General features: G+C 38.8%; 1 protein-coding gene across 2 annotated transcripts; it reads right to left on the bottom strand.

Annotated features, from left to right (window-relative positions):
• Positions 1 to 1,490: 1,490 nt before the first annotated feature.
• On the bottom strand, positions 1,491 to 25,330 carry HMGCS1 (3-hydroxy-3-methylglutaryl-CoA synthase 1). Of its 2 annotated transcripts, XM_033179501.1 has the most exons (11): positions 25,179 to 25,324; positions 19,654 to 19,712; positions 10,562 to 11,019; positions 10,061 to 10,186; positions 9,041 to 9,205; positions 7,794 to 7,959; positions 6,790 to 6,960; positions 6,149 to 6,255; positions 4,936 to 5,061; positions 4,560 to 4,723; positions 1,491 to 3,309 (listed from the first exon to the last, which is right to left on the bottom strand). In XM_033179501.1, the coding sequence occupies exons 3-11, from the start codon at positions 11,007 to 11,009 to the stop codon at positions 3,220 to 3,222; spliced, it is 1,563 nt and encodes a 520-aa protein (XP_033035392.1). In that variant the 5' UTR covers positions 11,010 to 11,019; positions 19,654 to 19,712; positions 25,179 to 25,324; the 3' UTR covers positions 1,491 to 3,219. The 2 variants fall into 2 exon arrangements, with proteins under 2 accessions (XP_033035392.1, XP_033035393.1); XM_033179502.1 differs by lacking the exon at positions 19,654 to 19,712 and having other exon boundaries at positions 25,179 to 25,330.
• Positions 25,331 to 25,947: the final 617 nt, after the last annotated feature.

Consider the following 25,947-nt stretch of genomic DNA (forward strand, 5'->3'; position numbering starts at 1 on the left):
CAGAGAAGATCTGAGGTGGGGCCCAATGTTTCTGATGCATAGGTCAAAGGCTTAAGGCTGGAATAAACTTAGCATGTTTGAGGAATGCAAGAGAAGGGAGAGTGGGTGAAGACATACTAAGCCTTGGTGAGTATGGTACTGAGTTGAAGCAGGCAGAGATCAGATCCCACAGGAGTCTGCAAGGCTGAATAAGGAATATGATACACAGAATGATTAGTGCTTACTACTGAATAAGTAGTCCAGTAAAGACATTCTTTTTATTATTAAGAGATAAAGCCCCAATATATAAACCATCTGAAGATTTCTAATCATAATCTTCAGCATCAAATTACTGCCTTTATAACATAATTTGGGGAGGTGAAACAAAAATCACAGATCAACTATTTTCTCCCACCACCAGTAAAGAAAAAATGAGGAACCTATGACTTAAGAGCAGTTGCTAGAAATCTTAAAAGAAAGGGTTCACTTTTATGTCAAGATTAGACATTTTTAAATTATTTAAAGATCCTGTTACCCTTGCTCTATTGACTTCCACTTCAGTGTTTCTTTCAGGACACTCTAAACAGCAGACAAGAGATAAAGTGTTTCAACTGTGTCACAAGAGGACAGAAAGTGGCTGCATCTGTTTGGGTCTAGTGTCAATCTCAAACTTATTCATTAGTATCCATAAAAATAAAAACTAAGGACAAAAAGTTAAGTGCACAAATAGAGGAAACACACATTCCATAAAGGAGAGGGTAAAAGATTGAACTCTTAAAGCCATACTAAATAATATCCTAGAATTTGCAAGCAGAAGTGACCTTAGAGAACACTAGCCTCTAAACGACCTAAAAAGCAAATTATTACTAAGTATGAAAGCCAGACATGACATGATGATAAAATATGAGCTGATCAGTATGAGAAAATATATAATTTGGTTTATTTCCTAATTCATAGAACCCTAAGAGTTGATAGTGCTCTTAGTGATCATCTAATCCAAAATTACTACCCATGCAGGGATTCCCTCTACAAAACCCCTGGAGATCTCTAGCAACATGGGACTTTTAGGTTGGAGGCTCTAGCTGGTAGTGGGCAGTTCTATGTTCACCACTAAATTTTCTCTTCTTTGATTGTCAGCCCTGAGTCCTAGCTTTTTTTAAGGAAAACAGTAACTCATTTCATAAATATTTATAGCAAAGTCTATACACGCTTGCCACCCAATTTGAGAGTTAATTTATTTGTTTCAAATGTAAGAATAATTATCAGTGTAAATTCCTCCACTCTAGATGAAAAGCTCCTTAAAGAGAAGACCATACATCTTGTACATTTTTAAATTTCTACCTTAAACAGAGCACCTTGCTTATATTAGGATTTCAAATGTTTGTGAAATGATAAATGAATGGAATGAGTGAATGAACTGAAATGAAATTAATGCCCATATTTAAAAATAGAATATTAGCTGATTTCTTGCCTAAGTTGTTAGTTCAAGAGTGAAAAAGAATACTCAAGTATTTGAAATATTTCTCTAAAACTTTATTTCAAAGTTATTCACCTCACCGTTAATAAGGTGTATGATTAATGCTCTGTGCCAGTATTTGCAGGCCTGCCCATTGCCGGCAATGAACTTTGAGAAAACCCATTTCCTGGCACCCAAAAGTTAAATTACTCTTTTCGAAAACATACCGATCTCCCCACCAGTTGCAAAAGTATTACATGCACCATTTTCCCACCATTCTTTAAATTAGAACTTACATTATTAATCTATATCAGTGAATGTTAAATGAAGTCATTTTAACAAATTATAACTGTACAAATCAAAATACTACTAGTTAATATTAGGCAAGAGTATCTTACAAACACTACATTACATATTACCTTGCAATCTGAAACATTACATTTCATATATGTGTATGTTTATTTTAGATAACTGAAACTTCACAGAATTTAACAGCAAATAAAGTTTAAAAAATTTAGTTCTGTACATTAGTTCCAACTATCTCTATTTTACAATCTATAAGGCTCATGTCATAGTTCAGCACCAAAAAGATCTACACAAAACTGTTTAACCAATCTTCTTATCCATCCTGTGTGACAGTTTTTGTTTGTCGTCGTCTTTTTTTTTTTTAAGGTAAAAGTACTACTTCAGACCTTGAAGTGGAATATTTCTAGTCAGACTAGGTAAAAACTTGGGTTGTACCTTGTTTTCATTGAACAGATACAGAAAAAAAAAAAAAAGGAAAAGAGCTGTGTTACACCATGAATTTAGGTTGTCAGCCTATATGTTGAATTCATAACACTGAAGCATCAGAAGTAAGCTAATAATGCCTTGCCCCTATTCTTCCCTTCCATTTTAAATTTTTAAAAAGGTAACCAGAAAAATGTTTCATTTATTCTTTAAAATAAGGTGCAAAGAAGGATTGCAACAACAAACTTTCTCATCTACACCTCCAATAACATCTCACTGTTGTTCAGCATAATATACCATGAACTGATTCAGGGGCACAACTAGTTATATTCACAGCTCCTGAAGGTACCATGTTTTCTATACCAGAAGCCTGTTCAATGGCAGTGTTTCTCTGTTCAGAGGTCATTACAATAACTTTTGTCACTGCTGGCCTGGACTTAACATTCCAGATTTCAGAGCCAGTGTTTTATTGTCCCAACTCTTTTCTTCCTCTTTAGGATTTATCAATTTTAGAAAAAGGGCATGTTTGTCTTGCTATTTTCAAAGGGTTTATGCATATCACATTTTACCCCAATTTTACCACATTGGGGAATATGGTCACATTCCCCAAGCTAGAAATGTTTTTCAAAAACCACAGGTACTTTCTGTAATCTTGTTGTTCAAAGTACAAAATTCTTACATGTTAAAAAAATTTTTAACTGAAGATTAGTACCTCTGCTTTCTTCTGACAGAAGTACACAATTCATTATACCATGTTTAAAAACCAAACATCATGCATACGAATGGCCAAAGAGGTATGAAGTTTTACAGAGCCCTTAACATCATTCGAGTACATTTGGCATTGGCCAGACCACAACAGGAAGTATGTCAGCAAATTGAGCAAAAAGACTTTCCCAAGTACACAATAGTGATCCAGGCTCCATGTCAGTCACATAAAAATTTACGTAACACGTAATCCTTTAAAATTATCCCCAGATATCCCACTCCTCCAACCGTTCCCATCCTCCCACCCCATGCCCACCCCCACCCTGAAGTCTTGCACCTCACAGAGTATCTTAATGTTCCCCGTTACTAATGACAGCTGCTTCAGGTTCTGCTGCTGTGGCAGGGAGTCTTGGCACTTTCTTGGCAGGGCTTGGAATATGCTAAAATGACAGGAAAAAAGTTGATGGCTCTTATGATTCTTTCCCCCCCAAGAATCATGGCACCAATTAAAGTTTCTGTAAAGAAACTTAATAAAGGACAACTCTGGAGAAGTTTATGCTAAATATATATTCTATATAACTTTTCATGAAGGGAACTAAATATCAATTTTTCACCTTGTGGTGAATTTAGTATACAATTATCCATACAGGGGGAGAGAGGAAGCCTGCCACAGAGACCCACTACATACAGTATTTTACTTGTTACATCTTGTATTTGCAACTCACACACTGGTGGTTTGACTTGCTACCTAATTTGTATAATAGCAAGAAGCAAGACTATCCATTTACCAAACTTGTAATAAGCAGATAAATAAGTAGTTTCAAGGTTATAAAGTCCTTAGTTTATAACCTAGCTTCAACACTTACTAGCTATAATCCTGGGCAAGTAATGTAACTTCTTGGAGGCTCATCTCTAAAGGGAGGACAGTATCATTTATAAACTTCAAGGAGGTTGTTGTAAGGATTAAATAAGAAAACGTAAGTAAAGTGCCTAGCATGTAACAGGAATTCAAATTATAGCTATGATTGTTACTTCTTGAAAGTGTGAGGACAGATTTTGACCATGATCTGGGATGAGATATGAAAGGATCCTTGTCCCTCTACTCCATCTCTCACCAAGACACACACCACAAATGAACCTTCTCTCTATATCCGTCTTCCTTTAAATCCTGGTATCCTTAATAAAACCTAGTTATTTACTGCATATTCTTTTTTTTTTGAGATGGAATCTTGCTCTGTTGCCAGGCTGGAGTGCAGTGGTGTGATCTCAGCTCACTGCAACCTCTGACTCCCGGGTTCAAACGATTCTCCTGACTCAGCCTCCTGAGTAGCTGGGATTACAGGCATGTGCCAGTAAGCCCAGCTAATTTTTGTATTTTTAGTAGAGACAGGGTTTCACCATGTTGGCCAGGATGGTCTCGATCTCCCGACCTCATGATCCACCTGCCTCAGGCTCCCAAAGTGCTGGGATTACAGGCGTAAGCCACCGCACCCGGCCTTTACTGTATATTCTTAAAATATTAATAATTCAAATGCAAAGCACTTTATACAATTGGAAATAGTACAGCTAGAATCTACTCCCAGAGCCCTTACTATGAATTACTCTTCTTTACTAACATTTATTCAAGTTGCTAAATCCCAGTTAGGTCTCCTAAACCCTAAGATACAGAGATGGGAACTCTTTTACTTACCTCAGTTGCTGTGTTTGAATGCACAAGTCCTACTCCTTCATCCAAAGTGTCATCATTTGGAATGGGACGCCGAGCGTAAGTTCTTCTGTGCTTTTCATCCACCCTAACTAAGTACCACGTTCCTTCAAAGAGTGAATCTATTGAACCCTGGGGAATATAGTTGACTAAAGGAAAGGGAGAGAATATCTACAATTAGTTATGATATACAACTCATCTGGTAATAAAACTAAAGATAAGTTTCATATATCCCAATAATTTTCACTGACATCAGATTAGTACTGAGTAAAGTCTTGACATCCTTATCTTATATGTAGCATCCTTAATGATATCAGCCCTCCAAATAAGCTTTGGGTTAAAGAACATTTAATATTTTTACCCAAATGATGGGTGTCCTCTCTGAGCTTCATGTTTTCAGTGAAGACATCTGGTGCCACACAAGTTCTTGAATCAAGTCTTGATTTAAGATCACATAAACTTGCTGTTATTTTATCAAGAGCAGACCCTAAAATAGCAAATAATTCCAACATTAAAAGACTTTAAAAAAAACCATGTCCAAAAAAAGCCTAAGTAAAATGTTGCCAAATGAGATAAAACAACTTTTCATTTTTGTTAAAACTACTGGCTATTGATTAGTTAAAAGATAAGATGATACCTATTTGACAAATCTCCTATAATCTCAGACTAGAAATCCATTATTGAGTATCCACCACTAGACAAGTTAGGAAACAGGTAGAATTTGAAACTATAAATAACTTGTCTACAATTAATTCGTGGTATAATTATTTTATTATTATTTTTTTATAGAGATGGGGTCTCACTATGTTGCTGAGGCTGGCCTTGAACATCTGGCCTCAAGCAATCCTCACACCTCAGCCTCCTGAAGTGTTAGGATTACAGGTGTGAGCCATTGCACCTGGCCCATGGTATAATTTTAAAAAGTAATGTCAAGTTTTCATCAGTTTATCTCTACATGTTTGCTCATTGCTGCTCAGGGAAAGCACAAACATGACCTTAAATATAGCCAAGACCACAAGCCTATAAAAATTAGATAACTTAGTCCTATCCTTTATCCAGATAAAGTAGAATTTTTTTTTTTTTTTTTGGATAAGGTAGATTTTTAGGAGAGAGAGTAAAAACCTATTGAAGAAGTAATGAAGACTAAAATATTGTAATGATCTGTGGGACAGATTCAGGTGCTCACTTGAGAAGCCTGCAAAATCAACTTTCCCAGAGTAGTTTTCAATACATTCTTTTTTTTTTTTTTTGAGACAGAGTCTTGCTCTGTCACCCAGGCTGGAGCACAGTGGTGCAATCTCGGCTCACCACAACCTCGCTCTCCTGGATTGAAGCGATTCTGCTACTTCAGCCTCCTGAGTAGCTGGGACTACAGGTATGCACCACCTCATCTGGCTAATTTTTTGTATTTTTAGTAGAGATGGGGTTTCACCATGTTGGCCAGACTGGTCTTGAACTCCTGACCTCAGGTGATCTGCCCGCCTCGGCCTCCCAAAGTGCTGGGATTACGAGTTTGAGCCACTGTGCCCGGCCTCAGTCCATAATACATTATTTTTGAAAGATTCAGCCCTTACCTGGTGTAGCATCTTGTGTGACTTTAAGAGAGTACAGAGTGGCAGCCAAACCAGAACCATAAGAAAACACTCCAATTCTCTTCCCTGCTAATTGCTGAGGTGAGTACCTATGTAGGGTGTAACAATAGTTAAGAAGTTTAACTGATCCAAAGCTACAACGCATGGGAAGCTATACAAGTAGCAATAAAAATTCAGGCTATAAGTTAAAGTAGAATCTAACTTAAAGTTTTAAAGATATAACTCAAAGTGTTAATATTACAGTAGGGAATCTAACTTAGTTTCAATATTGCAGCACGTGAGTTTTCATCTTGTGGGGAATGACAGAGCTTGTGAAAGTCATGCCACAAAACAAGTTACTTCATTAACCAGGTATTTATGGTTCAACTGTAGGTCAAGAACAAAAAAAACCATGGAGCCGGGAAAGCCAGTATGAAATTAACAAATACTTCTGGAAGAACTGTAGCCTCAACCCATACATCCTTCAAGTCAATGGACAATAGCAGATTAGAGAGCCTCAAGATAAAATTTTCTGTGATCTACCACCAACATGTTTGACACCAGATTTGGTTTTAGAAATCTAACATCTACCAAATAAGGGGAGTTGAAATTTAGTATTAGCAGTAGGTGAAATTTATACTTACTGTGCTAGAACAGATGCAAGGGAACCATACACTGAAGATGTGTACATATTTCCATTTTGATTTGATACAAGTAAAGATGCCTTTGTTTTCTGACTGAAGAGTTCAGAGCTAGCCTTCATAAATGCCTTCTCCACATCTCTATCAAAGTAGGTGTCTTCTAATTTAACATCCCTGAAAGATTTATTTTACAGTTTTACAGTGTTCAAAGCCTATATTTTTATTACACTAAACAGCAGCCTAATTAGGATTCAAATCTTTTGAAGTGTATATAATTGTTTTCCCATTTATTAAAAGACAAGTAGCAGCAATCTAATTGCTATAGAAATCATAACAGTTGTACATATATGGTTCTTTTTCTCAAAAGTTTTCATAATCAAGTTAAGACTGTTTGATTTGAATACGTTTATAGACCCGCTGTAGCTTTATTGGCAGTGAATAGAATACTATTTCAAGTCCACAATAATATTTATTTAGTTAGAAAAGTAATGGTATTACAGGAGCCAAGTTTTAAAAGTCACAGATAATTTTATCAGATAGAGAAAGGACACACAAGAGACACGGGGAGAAACAGCATGAGTTGAACACGCATAGCATGCTAGGGAGCCTGAAGTGAGAAAAAGGGAGGTGGAGTACAAAAGCTGACTTCATCTGTGGCAGTGTGCAGGATGGAAAAGGATATGGGGGCAGGGGCGCTGAGAGAGGCAAGGAGTTAAGAGGCTGCTGTAGTGAATATAGGCCCTTGTGCAGTTATTTTATCGTGACAACATGAATGGAGCTGAAAGAAAGAAATCAGAAAATCTGAATAGAAATGTCTAAAGAATTTGTGCATGAAAGCTATCACCTCTCTGGACTTAGATTCTTCACTGATTGAGACACATAGATTAGACCAGATGACTTCTAAGATCCTTCTGACTCTCAATTTCTCAGTCTGTACAAATAACAGCTTAACAGATATTAAAAATGCTCTAATATAGAATGAAAAAACTTATAATAGCTCCTCTTACCCAAAGGCTTCCAGGCCACTATAGATACTATTTTTGTCTCTATTCTGGTCATTAAGGAAGTCATTCAACAACATCCGAGCTAGAGATTTCTGAACCAGTTTACAATATGGTGAGTGAAAGATCATGAAGCCAAAATCATTCAAGGTAAAATCTTTATCATTTCCCTCTGAAAGAGAAGTCCAAGGAAACTATGAAATTCATATAAGCCATGAAATCTTAAAGTTTGACTTTAGAATAAGGCTAGGATATTTTTATATATTTAAACAGCAACCACAAATACACTGTATAATGAAACCTCTCTATACCTTAAAATGTACATTTAAAAAGACACTCAAAGATGAAACAATATATACCATGTCACTAATTTTCAAATTTAAGAGTCATACATATTAGCAGGTTACATAATCAATTTAGTGGGTCAGGATTAGGAATTTTTTTTTTTTTAGTAAAAGAATATTTTAAAAAACAAAATACAGTAGAAAAATAGCAAACTGCATAACTTGCAGCAAGGGTAAGTAATGTCATGACATTTTTGTTTCAGTCTGGCATACACATATAATGTAACGTGTACTTCTTACTGTGGGTCCTAATAAAAAGTTAGAAAACCACCTTTCTGTTAATGTATACTGCAAGAATGATTCTTATCCAGAGCCACTAAATTCACTGATATTTTCGTTGAATATGATTTTTAACCCTTTCTCATAACCTCTAAAAAGCAAAGTTGGACTATAGAAAAAGTATACTTTATGTAATAATGTGTTACGATAGCATTAACTCAAATACTGTCCTTTCAGTGCCTCAACAAATGTCTAGATTAATGATAACTTCACAGGTCAAGTGCAAAGAGATTATTTTTGGGGGAAGATCACTTTAGTAATCCATTTTCATTAGTTTTCCCTGAATCACAACTGTAGTCCAAAACCTTCTTAAAATACCTCTCTCAAAAAAACAAAATTCAAGTTACCTTCTTTTACTCCACTTTGATTTTCTTACAAGGGGTAAACCGACCTGAATATTTTTGCAGAGATATACCTCAGTTTCAAAGTTTACCTCTTCTAGTAAATTACACTTTCCCAGAAACTATGGGAAAATGCTGTTTGGTGAATGAGGAATTAATGGTAAAAGGACATTAAATGAAGAAAGCCCACAAAGTAGTTACTTACTAAAGATATCTTACACTGCTCTCATATGGTACATTACACTGCTCTCAACTGATCCCAAAACCAAGGAAAATGGGTAAAACTTACCTTTCTGCCACTGGGCACGGATCTTTTTGCAGTAGACAGAATAGCAGCGGTCTAATGCACTGAGGTAGCACTGTATGGAGAGTTTTCCATCTACTATAGGATATTCAGATAGCATATCAGGCTTGTAAAAATCATAGGCATGTTGCATATGTGTCCCACGAAGCCCTATTGGAACCAAAAAGGAAGATGTCTATATATTTCTGCTTCTTGATGTCTGTATGCTAGTCAGTATATTGAATTATCTAAGGACTTTCCTTAACTATCTGATCAATTCTTACCACTTACAGTAGAGAAATCACAAGGTGAAGCCAATATAAGTGAAATGATACATAACAGTATCCATGGACAGTCCTAAGACTCCTTTGGTATACAACTTTCCAAGCCAGTTTCATAACTCTAACAGAGATCACAGTTACTCTACTACACTGAAGACAAATTAAACTTGCCACTGACTATGAGCAAGTTACTATTTAAGTTATCACTTAAACCCTACATTAACCCACTTCTCTGTAAAGTGGGGATGACACCACCTACCTCATAAAACTGCTATAAAAATTAAATACGGGCCGGGGACGGTGGCTCATGCCTGTAATCCCAGCACTTTGGGAGGTTGAGGGGAGCAGATCACCTGAGGTGAGGAGTTCCATACTAGCCTGGCTAACATGGTGAAACCCTGTTACTAAAAATACAAAAAATTAGCCAGGCATGGTGGCGCGTGCCTGTAATCCCAGCTACTCAGGAGGCTGAGGCAGGATAATCACTTGAACCTGGGGACACAGGCTGCAGTGAGCTGAGATCATGCCATTACACTCCAGCTTGGGCAACAAGAGCGAAACTCCATCTCAAAAAAAAAAAAGAAAGAAAGAAAAGAAAAACATAAATACAGTAACACACATAAAGCTCTTAGCAAGTAGTACCTGCATTTAATGACCATTAAGTAAGCGACAGCTCCTATTTCTATTTTCAACTTTCTCAGCATACTGTGCTAAAAAAAACAAAAATGCTTTCCCAAGCACTTACCTCGTTCAAAAATTAAAGGAGCATTTGGCCCAATTAGCAGAGCTACTGCTCCAACTCCACCTGTAGGTCTAGCATTTCCTGTGGCATATACAGCAATATCTCCCGCAATTACCAGGGCATACCGTCCTGAAAAATATTTTTTGTTATTTCACAAGAAGAAATTCAACACTATAACCATACATGGAAACTGAAGTCTGTTATATTTCCCCCAGAATATGCTTTTCCCATCTTTGATAAAGAAAGAAATGCTCTAATTTTTTTTTAATTCATCTGCCAAGGCTCTGTCATCTATCTGACTAAATTTTGAACAGACCATTTGTCCTACAAGATAAGATAACCAATTCACAATTCAGATAACGACAGGTATAATATCTTTCTTAATATATCCAAACAAGTATAAATCACAGAAGTTTGCATATTGCATTAACTAAAGTGTCATTTGGGTCTACTGAATCTCAGAAAAAAATTTTGGGGGACGAGGGGAATAGGCATGTAACATACCATCCCAAGAGCTGGATTCAATCCAGTTAACAGCATTGAAGACAGCAGCTGTGCCTCCATAGCATGCATTAGTTGTGTCAATTCCTTCTATATCAGTATTCCCAGACTCTTCAAACAGCTGCATCAAATTAGTCTTCACAGACTTTGATTTGTCAATGATTGTCTCTGTTCCAACTTCCAGCCGCCCAATGCAATCATAGGAAAGGTTATTTCTCTCCATAAGATTCTGAACCACAGTCATGCAAAGAGAGTTAATATCTTCTCTATCTGTGCAGAAGCCCATCTTGGCCTGGCCCAAGCCAATGGTATACTTTCCAGCATCTACACCATCATATTTTTCCAACTCTGCTTGATCAACATATTGAGAAGGAAAATAGATCTCAAGGGCAACAATTCCCACATCTTTTGGCCAGCAAGCTTCCGCATTCAAAGGAAGCGATCCAGGCATGGTGAAAGAGCTTTAGAAAGGAAAAACAGAAAAAAACATTGTATTAGGTTATAAGTTGCTGGTTTTCAAGTTTGAAATTGAGAAATAGATATTAAGAGTTTAGCAATCACCTGAAGTATCAGTTTAGTTTCTTTAAGTTTAGTGTTTAGGGCAGTCAATTGTGTACATGTGAAGTAGCAATTATTATACGAATGGAATATTATCATTTAAAATTATAGTCTTTTAGAAAGGCTTTCATTTTATTCAAAAGTGGGCATCTCTAGATTTAAAACATGATTATTAGAGGTAAACAACACTCAAATAAGATTTTCTACATTGTAAAGAACTGTAAGATAAAATACAATGACAATTCAGAAATATGGCTGACAAATCAGAATTACCTGACCACCTGAAAGTTTAAATAAATCAGGCCAGCATGGTGCCTCATGCTTGTAATCCCAGCACTTTGGGAGGCCTTGGCGGGCGGATCATGAGGTCAGGAGATCAAGACCATCCTGGCTAACACAGTGAAACCCTGTCTCCACTAAAAATACAAAAAAATTAGCTGGGCGTGGTGGCAGGCGCCTGTAGTCCCAGCTACTTGGGAGGCTGAGGCAGAAGAATGGCGTGAACCTGGGAGGAGGGGCTTGTAGTTAGCCGGGATCTCACCACTGCACTCCAGCCTTGGTGACAGAGTGAGATTCCGTCTCAAAAATAAATAAATAAATAAATAAATACATCATTTATTCATCATAGATAAACCAGTCCTCTTTTTTAAAAAAGGGACTAAAAAGTGGTGTCTAGATTTACTTACCAATAGTAACAAAAATTGCTAGCTACACAAGACCATTGTTGGGCACTTAACCTATCAGAGCTTCAGCTTCTTCAACAGGTTGTATCAGTCAGCAAAAGAAAAATTACTCCAGATATTTCAAACAGAGGGGAGTTTTAATGCAGGGAAATAGCTACAAACTTGTTGGCTGGGCTGGAAGAACAAAGTGGGAAAGGTGGTTTTCAGATCCCATGAGCCTGCACTCCTGCTGAAGCTGCTAGAGCTACAGTACTAGCACCTCTGCTGCTGAGCTGGAACCCAGAGACCCAAAGTCCCACTGTTGCTGCTGCCACTGACAAGAACAAGACAGGTACCTTCTTCCCACCTTCTAATCTTTCTTGAGTACTTCCATCAGCCCTCTAACCAGAACCCAGATGGCATAAGAACCAATGAAATGTAGTTGTGAGGCTCTGAAGAGTGGCACACCTCCTCAGTTTTAGAGAAAGAATCCTAAAACCTAAAATTCTACAACTCAATTTCCTTTTTAGCTATGACATCACTGGATGGTGCCACTTATGTGGCAGAATTTCATTGACCCAAAGGTCTTGGTTTATGAGTTACCTGGGCTGAACTGATTCATGAACATTCTATATCACTTGTCAACCCACCACTAATTTGATACTTAAAAATGAAAGCCAAATCCTATATTTATGTCATTTGTCCTCTGCCACTCTGCAATTAAAGGTCTTAAGGGGCCAGGTGCAAATGGGAGGCTGAGGCAGGAGGATCACTTGAGCCCAGGAGTTCAAGACCAGCCTAGGCAACACAACAAGACCTTCTCTCTACAAAAAAATTTTTTTTTAAATGAGCTGAGCATGGTGGTGCATGTCTGTAGTCCCAGCTACTAGGGAGGCTGAGGCAGGAGGATCACTTGAGCCCAGGAGTTAGTGAGCTGTGATTGCACCACTGGGTGACAGTGAGACCTTGTCTGTAGAGGGAAAAAGAAAAAAAAAAAAAAAGACAAGAGATACCAGTTGTGTCTCCCTTCCAAACAGAATCGTTTTTGTTTCTTTTTTTTCATTCATCCAAACAATGCCAACATGTTACATGCTAAACATTATGGATGTTTAATGGGAGACTTCCTTATCCTCTCAAATATTCATTATTTTATGGGATAATAAGAGAAAAACACATAATAATAAACAGGTAACAACATTGAGAGCCACATTATATAATGGAGAACTACCTAACCCAGCCTGGTGGTAGGGCAAGGAGTGTTAGGAAAATCATCCTGGTTATAGGGGCCTGACTTGAGCCCCAGGAATGAGTAAGAGTAAGCAGTAACGCACTGAAGAAATGGAGGGTAGTAGATTTTCAACAGAGTGGACAGCATGAAGAAAGGCAGACTATAAGGAATTACAAAAAGCTTTATTTGTCTATTGGAATGAAACATGAGCCCCAGTGAGTAGATCAGGTAAATAATACATTAGGATAACTAGGTAAGGGTTAGGTCACGAAGGTTCTGGTATGCTGATGTTGAAGGCTTCAAATTTATCATGAAGATAGTAAGAAGCCATCGGAGAGTTTTAAAAAAGGAATAATATGGTGATATTAGTTGTCAGGTCAGTGTTTTTCCAACTCCGGAATCGATTTAGTGGATGGCAAGGACACATTTAAAAAAATGAAACAGAAAAGAATACAAGATATACAATTGCATGGCACAGGGTAAACGTAAACATTTTTCTTGAATCAACCTTTCGTTTTAATTATTCATACATACATAAAGTATACATAAGTTGCAATACAAAGCATATTTTTTTTTACTGGGGAGCACAGTCAAAAAAGTTTGACAGCCACTGTTTTATCATCACTAACGCTGTTTTACAGTCACTGGTGCTGTGAATGGATGAGTTAGGAAGCTGACATGGCAGTCCAGAGAAGACACGGGTCATGAACTAGAGCAATTACTACGTGTGGAGTGAAAAGGAACAGCTTCCAAAAACATGGAAAAAGCAAAAGAACTAGCAGAAATTGTAACTGACTAAATGTTAGGGAAAGAAGAAAATGTATAGAATGACTTCCAAACTTCTATTCTCAAGTGTTTTATGACTTGACAAGCACACTGCCAGATACACTAAATGAACAGAGACCCTCTCCACTTTGTTCTACCCCACTTCTTCCACACAAACCCTGTTTCCTTTATGCCCTTTTCCCTGGTAAGTGGAGTTCAGCCACACCAGCTCTCAGAACCACCACTGAGGAAGTGAAGAGATCAGGCTCAGACAAGCTGCTTTCATTCCTGCCATTTCACAAACAACTCCATACAGTTTTCCAGTTTGGTCTTCCTATCTACTTCCTTCTTATATGAGACTTAACACAAGATTCTTAACTTTCATGTATGCAATTTATACTCGAAAACACACAAAGAGAACTATACTAAAGTCAACAATCAAGGATAAATGCTAAATATTACCCCATCTTTCCCCATCTTACAACTATTTACCTGCATAACCCTCCCTCTACTCTTTACTCTCAAATTATTATATTCTTTATCCAAAAACATTTAGTGCTTTCTTCAACAACCCACCTCGTGCTTCTGCTTATTGAAATCCTTTATAGCCCTAGATCACATAGGTCACATTTTACCCATGAAACCTTTCTAAATTACCTTTTGCATTTCTTGCCTGTCCTTCTACACCATCATACTTCGTCAATTAAAAGTCACTTTCTTGGGTAACATTTCAGAAATTGGGATTCCTCTTACAATTGCTATCAGACAGAAGCCAATTATGATGCTGTCATTGCTTACACATGGGAAAATAACAAAACTGCCAGCATGACATTTGCAGCTGACAGTCAACAGCCTGAAAGAAATTCTCAGATATGATACTGGAGCACTCATTTCACCCTCTAGGAACCAAATGGACTGGGAAGGAAGTAGAAGGTGGTGAATCCCTAAGCAGGAGTCAAAGTAGGCTGGCTTTGCATAATCGCAAAGCTGAAGGTCAGCACCATAACCTTCCCATTCCTTTTTGGGCTCTTGAAAGGAATGCTACATCACCAATTCTCTTGGCGGCACAGAGGATGTTTAATGGAAAATTACAGGTATTAATAACTCTGACTCCAAAAACAATTCAGAAGGCAGACTCTAAATATGTGAAATTTAGCAATTCCTTATGTGTTTTCCATCTTATTGAATATGCAAGTGACACATGACAAAAATCTATGTCTAACTCTAAAGAGCTCTTTAAAACATTCTAAGTAATCAAAAAAGCATTGTATCTTAATTGGCAATGAAGCATCTTAAATTTATTATATCCCAGATTCTTCAGATAGTACAAAATACAGCATTCAGTGCTTCAACTGTGTTACTCCCCAAATATCTGCCTGTATTATGGATTGAATGTCTGTATTTCCCCACCAAATTCATATGTTGAAGCCTTAACTCTCAATGTGATGGCATTTGGAGATGGGGCCTTTGGAAAATAATCAGGTTTAGATGAGGTCATGAGGATGGGGCCCTCATGATGGGATCAGCGCCCTTATAAGAAGATACCACAAGAGTTTGCTCATGCTCTCATACTCTCTCTGTGCCATGTGAGGACACAGCCACTTGCAATCCAGAAGAGCCGTCATCGGGAACCAACCACGCTGGCACTCTGACTTCCAGACTAAAGACCTATGAGATCATAAATATCTGCTGTTTAAACCACCTACTCTATGGTATTTTGCTGTGGCACCTAAGCAGATTAAATAGTCTGGTCACCTTAACTACGTCCAAGTTCCTTAAGGTCTTCTCTTGTCTTAGACTACTGTATGGCCCATTTTACCAGACATAGTATATATACTGCTGCTACTCAATTCCACAATGGGAAGGAAAACCCCTAAACACAACAATCTACTTCCCAATTATATCCTCTTAATTCCTAAAGTACTGGCCATATTTCTGTATTCAATACAGGAAAAACAATGTCATCACCAACATTCAGGGACAGGAGCATAAAGAAAGACTAAGGGAAGTTCATTCTTGTTAAAACCTAAAGCTGGGGAGGATAAAGATAAGGCTTTTACATTCCTACTCTATTCATCTTCAACTCCTTTCCTGTGTCTACAACTCAGATAGAAGACTACTGATTTTCTCGATATGAGGTGCTTGAAATGCTCTACATCCATCCTCACTCTGAGCCTCAACAAACTCTTCCCATCAATTTTTTGATAAAGTTGGTTCCCACTTTGCTGAAGTTGAAACGAAAATATAAAAGAGCTGTCTAATATGCCACTAGGCATGAATTCTAAGTTTATAGTAAAATAAGATACTGGATAGTACACAAGAAAGAGCCCTACAACTACTGTTACCAGAAAAAGACTAGTCCATAGGCATATACGCTGCTACATATGATCTCTTAAGTCACTAAAGTAGGAGTAACCACCTTCCCAGCCTTTCCCACAAGGCTACCCTTTAGATTATTTTCAACTCTTCAAACTGCTTTAAACATGCTGAAGACAGTATGGTCTTCCGTGCCTGGCTCAGTGGTTTTTAACACTATTGGAAATAAAATGAACAGGTAATATACCGTTTTGAAGGTATAAACCAGTTTGCAATATACTTGTACTCACTAATAAATTCAGTTTAGTCTTTTAAGAGCATCATGCAGCAACACTGGCAACATATTTAATTATCCTTATAATGCTTGTACAGTTCTCTATAAAATAAAGCTATAATGCAAGGCTTCAATTTCAGAATTAATCTGTATTTGTCACAGTCTGATGAGTGCTGATCAATTCTTTGTATTATAGTACTCCTAAAATAAGGTACAACTCTATGACTCCTAAATGTCCTACATTAAATACATGACTTGTTTCATTTGAAAACAAACAAACAAACAAAAAATGTAGGTTAACTAAAATAACCCACATACATCAAATGGAAAGTGAATCACAATTGTGACCTTGATGGAAAAAATCATTTTTACATTGTCCAACTCAGTCAATATTACTCATCCTCTGAGGGTTTCTTACAGCCAATGTTTTTTTCCATTATGTTCTTGGTAAAAAGCCATCTAATCTGAAATATTTAGCCTTTGGTTCAAATTGAGAAGAGTGATTAAGTTGACAGGAAAATTAATACAGAGAAATAACTGCTTTCATGACATTTAGAAGAACAAAAAATTGTTTCTAGTTTCAAATGTTACTTTTTTTTTTGAGATGGAATTTTGCTCTTGTTGCCCAGGCTGGAGTGAAATGGCATGATCTCAGCTCACTGCAACCTCTGCCTCCCAGGTTCAAGCGATTCTACTGCCTCAGCCTCCCAAGTACCTGGGATTACAGGCAGGTGCCACCACACTCAGCTGATTTTGTATTTTTAATAGAGATGGGGTTTCACCATATTGTTCAGGCTGGTCTCAAACTCCTGACCTCAAGTGATCCACCTGCCTTGGCCTCCCAAAGTGCTGGGATTGCAGCCGTGAGCCACTGTGCCCAGCAAATGTTACTTTTAACTATCCTATTGAGGATGTGCTCTTACATTGTCCTTTCAAATGCTCTCTGAAATAGGCTAGATATAGCTAGGTATAAATTAGGTGAAAAAAAGACTAGCTATAGGTCTGAGGTGCTCACATTATGGTATTCACTCTTTACCCTATCAGAGAATAGAATATTTTGGCTAATTCACTATTTAAGAATAAAGAGGCCGGGTGTGATGGCTTATGCCTGTAATCCCAGCACTTTGGAAGGCCTAGGTGGGCAGATCACTTGAGGTCAGGAGTTCAAGACCAGCCTGGCCAAAATGGTGAAACTTCGTCTCTACTAAAAATACAAAAATTCACTGGGTATGGTGGCGGGCATCTGTAATCCCAGCTACTTGGAAGGCTGAGGCAGGAAGGCTTGAACCGGGGAGACGGAGGTTGCAGTGAGCCAAGATAGCACCACTGCACTCCAGCCTGGATCACAAAGTGTGACTCCATCTCAAAAAAAAAATTTTTTTTTAATTTAAAAAAAGAGACAAATCACAAAAATTTCCTAAGTAGAATATAATTTTAAAAATCTGATGGTTAAAAAAATTACATATGTTTTTAATTTTTTGCAGATAATGCATTTTGTTATTTTTCAGAGTACTATATTGTATTTATAATAAAATATATACATTTTCTTTTTAAATTCCATCCTTAAAAAAGAAGAGAAAAGGCAACTTTCAGAGAACTTTGTAAACCTTTCAAGTTTTCCAACAAAGCAGTACCAAGAGAGGACTAAAGTCTTAAATTAGTCTCATTTAAGTAAGGGCTCACTCCCTCTGGTGGACAAAAGAAACTCCGTATCCTATTTCCAGAGTCAGTAAAGCAAGATAAGGAAGCCTTGTTAATGTTTTCTGAATGCTTACTGCCTAGAATACATAAAAGACCTATATAGTTATTCTGAGAATAAATCTGGAAATGAAAGAGAACTGGAAAGGGGAGAAAAAGGGGAGGGAAACTAGCTGATGATACTGGTGTAAGGGAAGTCCTAATCTAGCTCCTCAATGGCTGTGTTGGGGAAGGACTTCAGCATCAGTCCCTCCTAATTGAGCTCTGCCTCTGCTCTCTTCTCTATCATAGGCCAACAGTTCTTTCCAAATTGCATGTCTAACCATTGTCAAGATGCTGCAGGTTGAGCATTCCTAATACAAAAATGCAAAATCTGAAATGCTCCAAAATCTGAAACTCTCTGAGCACCAACATGATGCTCAAAGGAAATGCTCATTGGAATATTTTGGATTTTGGATTTTCAGATTAGGGGTGCTCAACTGGTATGTTTTCTCAAATATTCCATGATCCAGAAAAATCCAAAATCTTTAACAGTGCTGGTCCCAAGCATTTCAGATAAGGAAAATTCAATAACTCTGCCAAGTTTCTCTTCTATTATTTAGGCTTAGCCTCTCTGCATTAAACAAGGAGCTTTTGGAGAGCAGGAACCGTGCTTTTTTCATTTTTGTGTCCCTGGTACCCAGCCCACTGTTTGGCATATGGTAGATGCTAATGTTGAATAAATGAAATTGCACTAGACTTCTAATGTAACATCATTAACATCCATAGGAAATCATAATCTTGAAATACAAAAAACGCAGAATCGTAAGAGAAGCACTCCCTGGCAATATGAGAAAGCAATGGCTGCAAATAATTAGATTACCAGTTGAAATACATTTGCAATTACTGTCCATTCTCACATAATTTTTTCTTTTTTGCGACAGAGTCCTACTCTGTTGCCCAGGCTGGAGTGCCGTGGTGCAATCTTGGCTCCCTGCAACCTCCGACTCCCAGGTTCAAGCGATTTTCTTGCCTCAGCCTCCCAAGCTGCTTGAATTATAGGCACCTGCCACCATGCCCGGCTAATTTTTTTGCATTTTTAGTAGAGACGGAGTTTTATCATGTTGGCCAGGCTGGTCTCGAATTCCTGACCTCAGGTGATCCGCACTCCTCAGCCTCCCAAAGTGCTGGGATTACAGACGTGAGCCACTGTGCCTGGCCCATTCTCACATAATTTTAAACATTCATCCACAGCCCAGATACATATCTTTTGAGGCTGTAATTTAAAAAGTATTACTGGCAGACATGCTTACCTCTGATTGTTTCTGATTAAGTAGTTCATGTAGTTACATTTTATTATATGCACTTTTTCTCTTATGAGTGAACACTAATTTTTAAAATTTGTTTCTAGATTTTAAACATTAGTCTAATAAACACAAAATTAGTTTCCCGAAGCATTATGGCATTAACAAAATTTTAAAGATGAGGCAGAATCCTAAAAGGGGTTTTAAGAACATATGGCACAAACAAATTGTTATTTGCTCTAGGATATCAAAATTTCTTTCTTCCATTAGTGAGGAATACTTTCCTTAAGCAGCATGACAGGATGCCATACCTGTGTGAAGGATAGAGAACTGTAGTCTCCAGGTCTGTCACTGTTTCCTCCTTCGGGCACTAGGAATTTCAAATAAGAACTGCTTTTAAAGTTACAAATCACTACCCAAATTCAAATACTAATGAATCCAATTCAAAGTGAGTTAAAATAAGCAATTCCTTATCCAACTACATTATGCAGAATAGAATTTGACATTTGCTTAGAAAAAATCATACTTAAAGCTTATAGCACATTTTCCCCCTGATTTTCTTAGCCCTTTTAGTGATAGGTTCAGTCCTGGTAATAAATGGATATAAGAAGATCACTATTGTGGAAAGGAAAAAACAAAAAACCTCAAGCAAATAAGAAGCCCATGTCACCAATTGAGGCTTTAAACCAAGGTTTTCAAGAACTGGAGGAAAGGAATATAAACAAGTTGTAATGAGTTAGCAAATTCCTAGAGTAAAGAGATCTATGCATTCAAGAGCCTGCACTGCATATAAGAGATTGTGGCTTTGGCACCAATTTTGGACCTCAGTTTCCTCATCGATAAAATTAAGCTAATACAGTTGCCCTCCCCAGATCATTGTGAAGGACTGCTGAGATGGTAACATACATGAAGACACTTTGTAACGTAAAGCACTAATACATTGACTATTACCTTAGTTCTTATACAAAGGTATTTTTTCTAGCAAGACCTAATCATTTTCAACACTGCCACCTTCACCCTCCAAACCTTCTAGAAAGTGATTTTCCCCCTTAGTGCTTATGTTAAAAAATTAAGCATTTAGACACAGGAGCATTAAACATTATTATGTAAATTAAATAGAAATAATTTTCGAAGGTGACTGGAACATAGTCTTCAGTCCATCTGTTTTGAAAGACTGTTACTTGAGACAACAGCTTCTGTGTTTAACACAGCAGACACCATTTCCTCTGCTCTCTAATTACTGGCAAATTTAGCATCTGCCCTTAATGAATTCACTGGTGACTACATTCGGATGTTATTAATATTTAGTAAAGCTTTACTTTATTTACATAATTACATAATTTAAGAGCTCTTCACAGCCATACTTCATTGACTAAGTTTACTACCCACCTACCCCCACTGCCCTGTGAAAAGAAATAGATCTTAAGTTTTGTAAGCAAAGACTACTACAATATTCCAAAAATGTCTCTACAGCATTATATATACTTTGAGAAAATAACCTATCTTTTGTTCTTTATTATCTCAAATTATGCCTTTGTCTTCTGCAAATTAAGCAGACCACAGAGACCAGTTCTTGAAAAACATGATTCCTTCTCCATGTTAAGACTACTTAAATAATATTTCTTCTTGATGTTCATGCATGTATATGCATTTGACACTGCTTGTGACAAGGAAATTTTCCTTGAACTGCCTATATTCCCTCAATTTTTTTTTTTTTTTTTTTTTTGAGACAGGGTGTCTCTCTGTCACCCAGACTGGAAGGCAGTGACATGGTCACTGCTCACTATAACCTTGACCTCCCAGGCTCAAGTGATCCTCCTGTCTCAGCCCCCCAAGTAGCTGGGACTACAGGTGCATACCACGATACACAGCTGATTTTTGTATTTTTTGTAGAGATGGGATTTTGCCATGTTGCCCAGGCTGTTTTCCAACTCCTGGGCTAAACCAATTCACCCACTTTGGTCTCCCAAAGTGCTGGGATTATAGGCGTGAGCCACCTTGCCTGGGCTCCTCTTTCTATTTTGATTACTTAAATTGGAAAGGGAGGTTAGGTGGGAGAGACACAGAGAACAAAGAAGAAACAAATAGAAGATTCAGAAAGAACTTCTGTGTTACTTAAGGATTTCTCCATTCTGGCTAAACCAGTATTGCCAAAGTCTCAAGCAGATCACAAACTTATTTCTAACAGGTCTTTTCAGAGTAAGTGACAGAGGGAATCAACATGGGTCAAGAAGCAGTTAATGAACGGCAAGTAGCTGGGCACGTTACCACAAAGCAGGTTTGCAGACTCCTGGGATAAAATATAGGCACTTTGAGTCGGGCAAAGACTAAAACACAAGAATGATAAGAATTGTCTAGGGCCAATCAGATTTATGCAATGGTGGTTTCTTCTGGAGTTTACTCAGGGTTCTGAATACTTCCTTCTGGCTCCCTCCTTAGCCTTGATTCAAACAAGTGGTTGGAGAAGTTCATCACCTACACATTTTGGTATATAAACTATAAAATATAAACAGTTACCTGTTGATCTTTCTCATTGTTACAGGAGATAAATCTAGGAAATTAAGAACAAGTTGGCAACCTTTCCTCCTTAGGAGCAAGCAAGTAAAAACTAATGTTAAGAAAGACTTGCTCAAACCTGTATACTCTGGTATAGTTCTCCAAGTAAAAAGCATGGACCTTCCTGCCTCCTCCCAGGAGGAGGTCTGCCTATCAGAGATTCTACTCATTTTCAAGGCCCTGTTCTAAGTCACCTCTTCCTGCAAGGTTTCCTTGATAAATCACGCAGAAAATAAGTTTTCTAATCAGGGACCTGCATTTCTACAGAGGTAGGTCATTCATACCCAAGTCTACATAGCCTACTCTCTATGGAAAACTAGTTATGGGCAGTCTTCTTATCCATACAGGATTCCTACACTTCTATTGGGAGAGGGGCTATATATTTTGATTTTTTGAAATCCCTTTGAGATCTTGAAGTAAAGGGTACTCAATTGCTGTATTTTTCAGTGGCTGAATTTGGAGTTATAACTACTAGAGGACAAATCTTTTCGATTTAATACTTGTAGCAGCCCTCAGTAGTAAGTGCTTTCTGCTATCACTTTTTTTTTTTTTTTTTTTTTAATTTGTTACTGCTCCTTGCAGAGCAGGGCTACCCTATAGGCAATGTGTCCAGAGTAGCCTGCTATCACTTTTGAGATGAGCTGCAGCACCATAGTGTCTAGTTTAAAGAAACTGGTTCTCTACTGCTATAGTTCAAGGCAAATGGTTTCAATTGTTCACAGATTCCAAGGTGAACAATGTAAGAAGCCCATATGGAATCAGAAAACATTTGTTGGTCTTACAATCATTCCCATATGCACCCACACACAACCACAAACCCTGCAAAGATGAAGATAAGACTTCAAGCTTTCAAAGATTAGCCTCTCCTATACTGGTGTAACTACACTCAGTTGACAGACATTAAGTGAACATCAACACACACCATGCATTAGGATGAAGAGATTAAGAATCTAGCTCTAGGCAGGCGCAGTGGCTCATGCCTGTAATCCCAGCACTTTGGGAGGCTGAGGCGGATGGATCATTTGAGGTAAGGAGTTGGAGACCAGTCTGACCAACACGGTGACGCCCCATCTCTCCTAAAAATACAAAAAAATTAGCTGGGTGTGGTGGTCTGTAGTCCTAGCTACTCGGGAGGCTAAGGCAGAATTGCTTGAACCCGGGAGGCGGAAGTTGCAGTGAGCTGAGATCACCCCGCTGCACTCCAGCTTGGGCGACACAGTGAGATTCTTTTTCAAAAAAAACAAAAACAAAAACAAAAACAAAAAATATATATATAGTACTATCATTAGGACAGGTAATATGTATCGCAGCCTTTTAAATCTATACTACCTTCTTGAAAAACATAAAAATATCACACATCCTTCTATGATATTTGGTTCCACAGTAACCCAGCATAAAATTATAAGGCTATATTCCTTTCTAAATGAAACTAATTGGAGATTCTGATACGTAGCAAAACAAACTTCTCAAGCCACATCTCATATCCAATTCCAGATTCTGGAAGATACAACCAGGTTTTAAATGATTCTAGAGGACCCAGGAAACCATATTACAACAATATCTTTTTTTTTGCATATATTTCTTCTGAGAAAAGCTATCTAAAATCTAAGTCAAAATCTCAAAATCAATCCACAGTTAAATGAAACAAGATGTAAAAGCAATCTGGAGGGATATTTAACATGAAAAACAAAATTAAAACGAGGCCCAAATGATGTGGCCTACGGCTCCAAACATAAAATATCCTTTTACACTCCCTCCCCGCAGCATAGGTCATACCTTCTGAGTGCTGGGGTTACTGAGGATTATACTAGAATTGAGCTGAACTAGACTACAGTTGAATAAAGGGCAAACTTACAAACTTAGGTGAGAAATATCTACAAAGGTAGACACAAAGAAAGCCTTTCTCTCTTCCCATAAGGTATGCTATCCCTGCTCCCTTCTCCACACAAAAATAACTGAAATTTTAAAATAAAGTTTAAAGAACACAAGCTGCTTAGGTGTCTCAAGTGCAAAGAACCACTGACACGGAAAATGTTAAGGACTTTCAACTGCCTCTCATCTAATAGTATCTGTGCAATAAAGTCCAAAACCCATCTCAGAAGGAAAAATTTGTTAACTCTAGGAGCACTTCCATTTGTCTTAATTTTGTTGTTTATCTTGTCAATTGTTTCTCATGATTCATGCCTGAAACAGAGCAAATGTTAGTTAGCAGCAGCCAGAACACATCATCCTACTGCAGCAGGTGGCAAGAGCATCCTCGGGAAGGTGGGGACCTGCAGCAGAGGTGAGCGGTGAAAGCAGCCAGTGATGCCTTAAGGCTAAGGCCACAGGGACAAGCATGACAAACAGGCACAACCTCACATTACCTGTTCCCCAAATCCCTCCTCCAGAGTGGATCAGAATAATCATTTCTCTACCACTGGTCAAGGCCGGACGTGCGTTTTCAAAGACTCCATATACTTGCTTTGAAATATCCTTAGCTTAATCCAAAACCTATTTGTGTGAGGACTCTAAGTGCTTGCCCATTACACTGTATCACCTAAAGCTAGTCCTGAAGGTATTAGCAGGAAGGAGATGTGGGATTTCAGAACACCAAGGAAGCCTATTTTTTAAAACGCAGACATAAAAAAAAATATGGAGGCACGAAGGCGGGAGGCAGTGATCTATACGATTTGAAGCAAGTACAGACTGAGCCCCAGTACTTAGCCAGGTCTAAATCACGGTTGTGAACGCTTTCTTGCACCTGAGCTGAGGAAGAAAAGTAATTCTACCCACTTCCCTTCTTTCCATCAACTCTATATGTGGCAGCAGGACACACCCCCTACGAACCTATCAGCCTGTCTAAAGAGGATCTTACCCATCCTTTGGCGTCCACCCTTAACCAAGGCTCTGGAAACGCCTCGGCAGCCCAACTCTCTTCTCTACCCTCCTGACACCCCCCACTTCCCTCTAGGCGGTCACAGCTGCCTCTCTGGCACCTCCAACTCCTATGTCGTTAGAACACCTAGACCTCAACGCCCTCTCGCGTTCTCCCCTCCGCGACTCGCCTGTGTCCTCGGCTCTTCTCAGATCCGCTACGGTTGGCCTCAGGTCCCTGGCGAGGGAGACCCCGCCCGGCCCCACTCACGGTGCCCCATCCTCCCGGGCAAGGTCCCCGCCTCCGTCCTGACCCAGACTCCCAGCTCCTTCGGGCCTAGTCAAGGACACCGCCTCCGTCTAGCCCACACCCGCCCGCGGCACCTCCGCAGCCTAGCTCTACTCCCCCGCGCGGGACACTCACCAAGCGTGACCGAGAGGCAGCAGAGGAAAGGCAGTGAGCCACCAAAGAATAGTGCGCGGTGCCTCCCCTCCGCCACCAGCTTTATAGCCGCCAACCCACCCGACTCCGGCACCGCCGAGAGTCGCTGGGAGGCGGGACGGTGGCTCCAGCAGCCAATCGCGGCCGGTAGAGTTGCTCTGCAGCGCCCGCCCCCCAGTCCGGCTTCTACCAATCAAAAGGAAACTAGAGGCGGTGACTCGCTAGGATTTTCCCTCGTGGCTGGAAGGGCGGGGAGAAGGGGCGGGGACAAAGTCTCAGGGCCGAGGAAGTGGTGTGAGAGACTGACGTGGGGTGGCACGAGAGCCAACTTGCCAATGACGGAGCGGCAAGAGACGGCGAGAGCCAACGGGAGCGGAGTGAGAGATTCTCCGACCAATTGGGGCTAAGTGAGAGGAGATGCGAACCAATGGGTACTCCGCGTCCCACCACTGGAGAGATGGTCAAGTGTGGGAGGTGAGTTGGTCCCAGCTTGGGAGTCTGTCAGGTTGCCTAGCAACCAGAGCTGGGCTTCACCTGAAAGATTTCTGAAATACTGTACTTGATTTGAATTCAATCTTAACGTTTTCTAGCAAAGTGTGCCTAGATTACAAATTGGAGCAGAATACTTCACCCAGAACTTGTGTATGTGTACATATTCTAAATACCCGACTTGTAAATACTCAAATATTGTCTCCTTTATTCAAAACTACCTTGACTTAAAAAAATAAAACAAACAAACAAAAGTGCTATT

Source organism: Trachypithecus francoisi, unplaced genomic scaffold, assembly GCF_009764315.1.
Source record: "Trachypithecus francoisi isolate TF-2019V2 unplaced genomic scaffold, Tfra_2.0 Lachesis_group2, whole genome shotgun sequence".
In the NCBI taxonomy this organism is placed as follows: Eukaryota; Metazoa; Chordata; class Mammalia; order Primates; family Cercopithecidae; genus Trachypithecus; species Trachypithecus francoisi.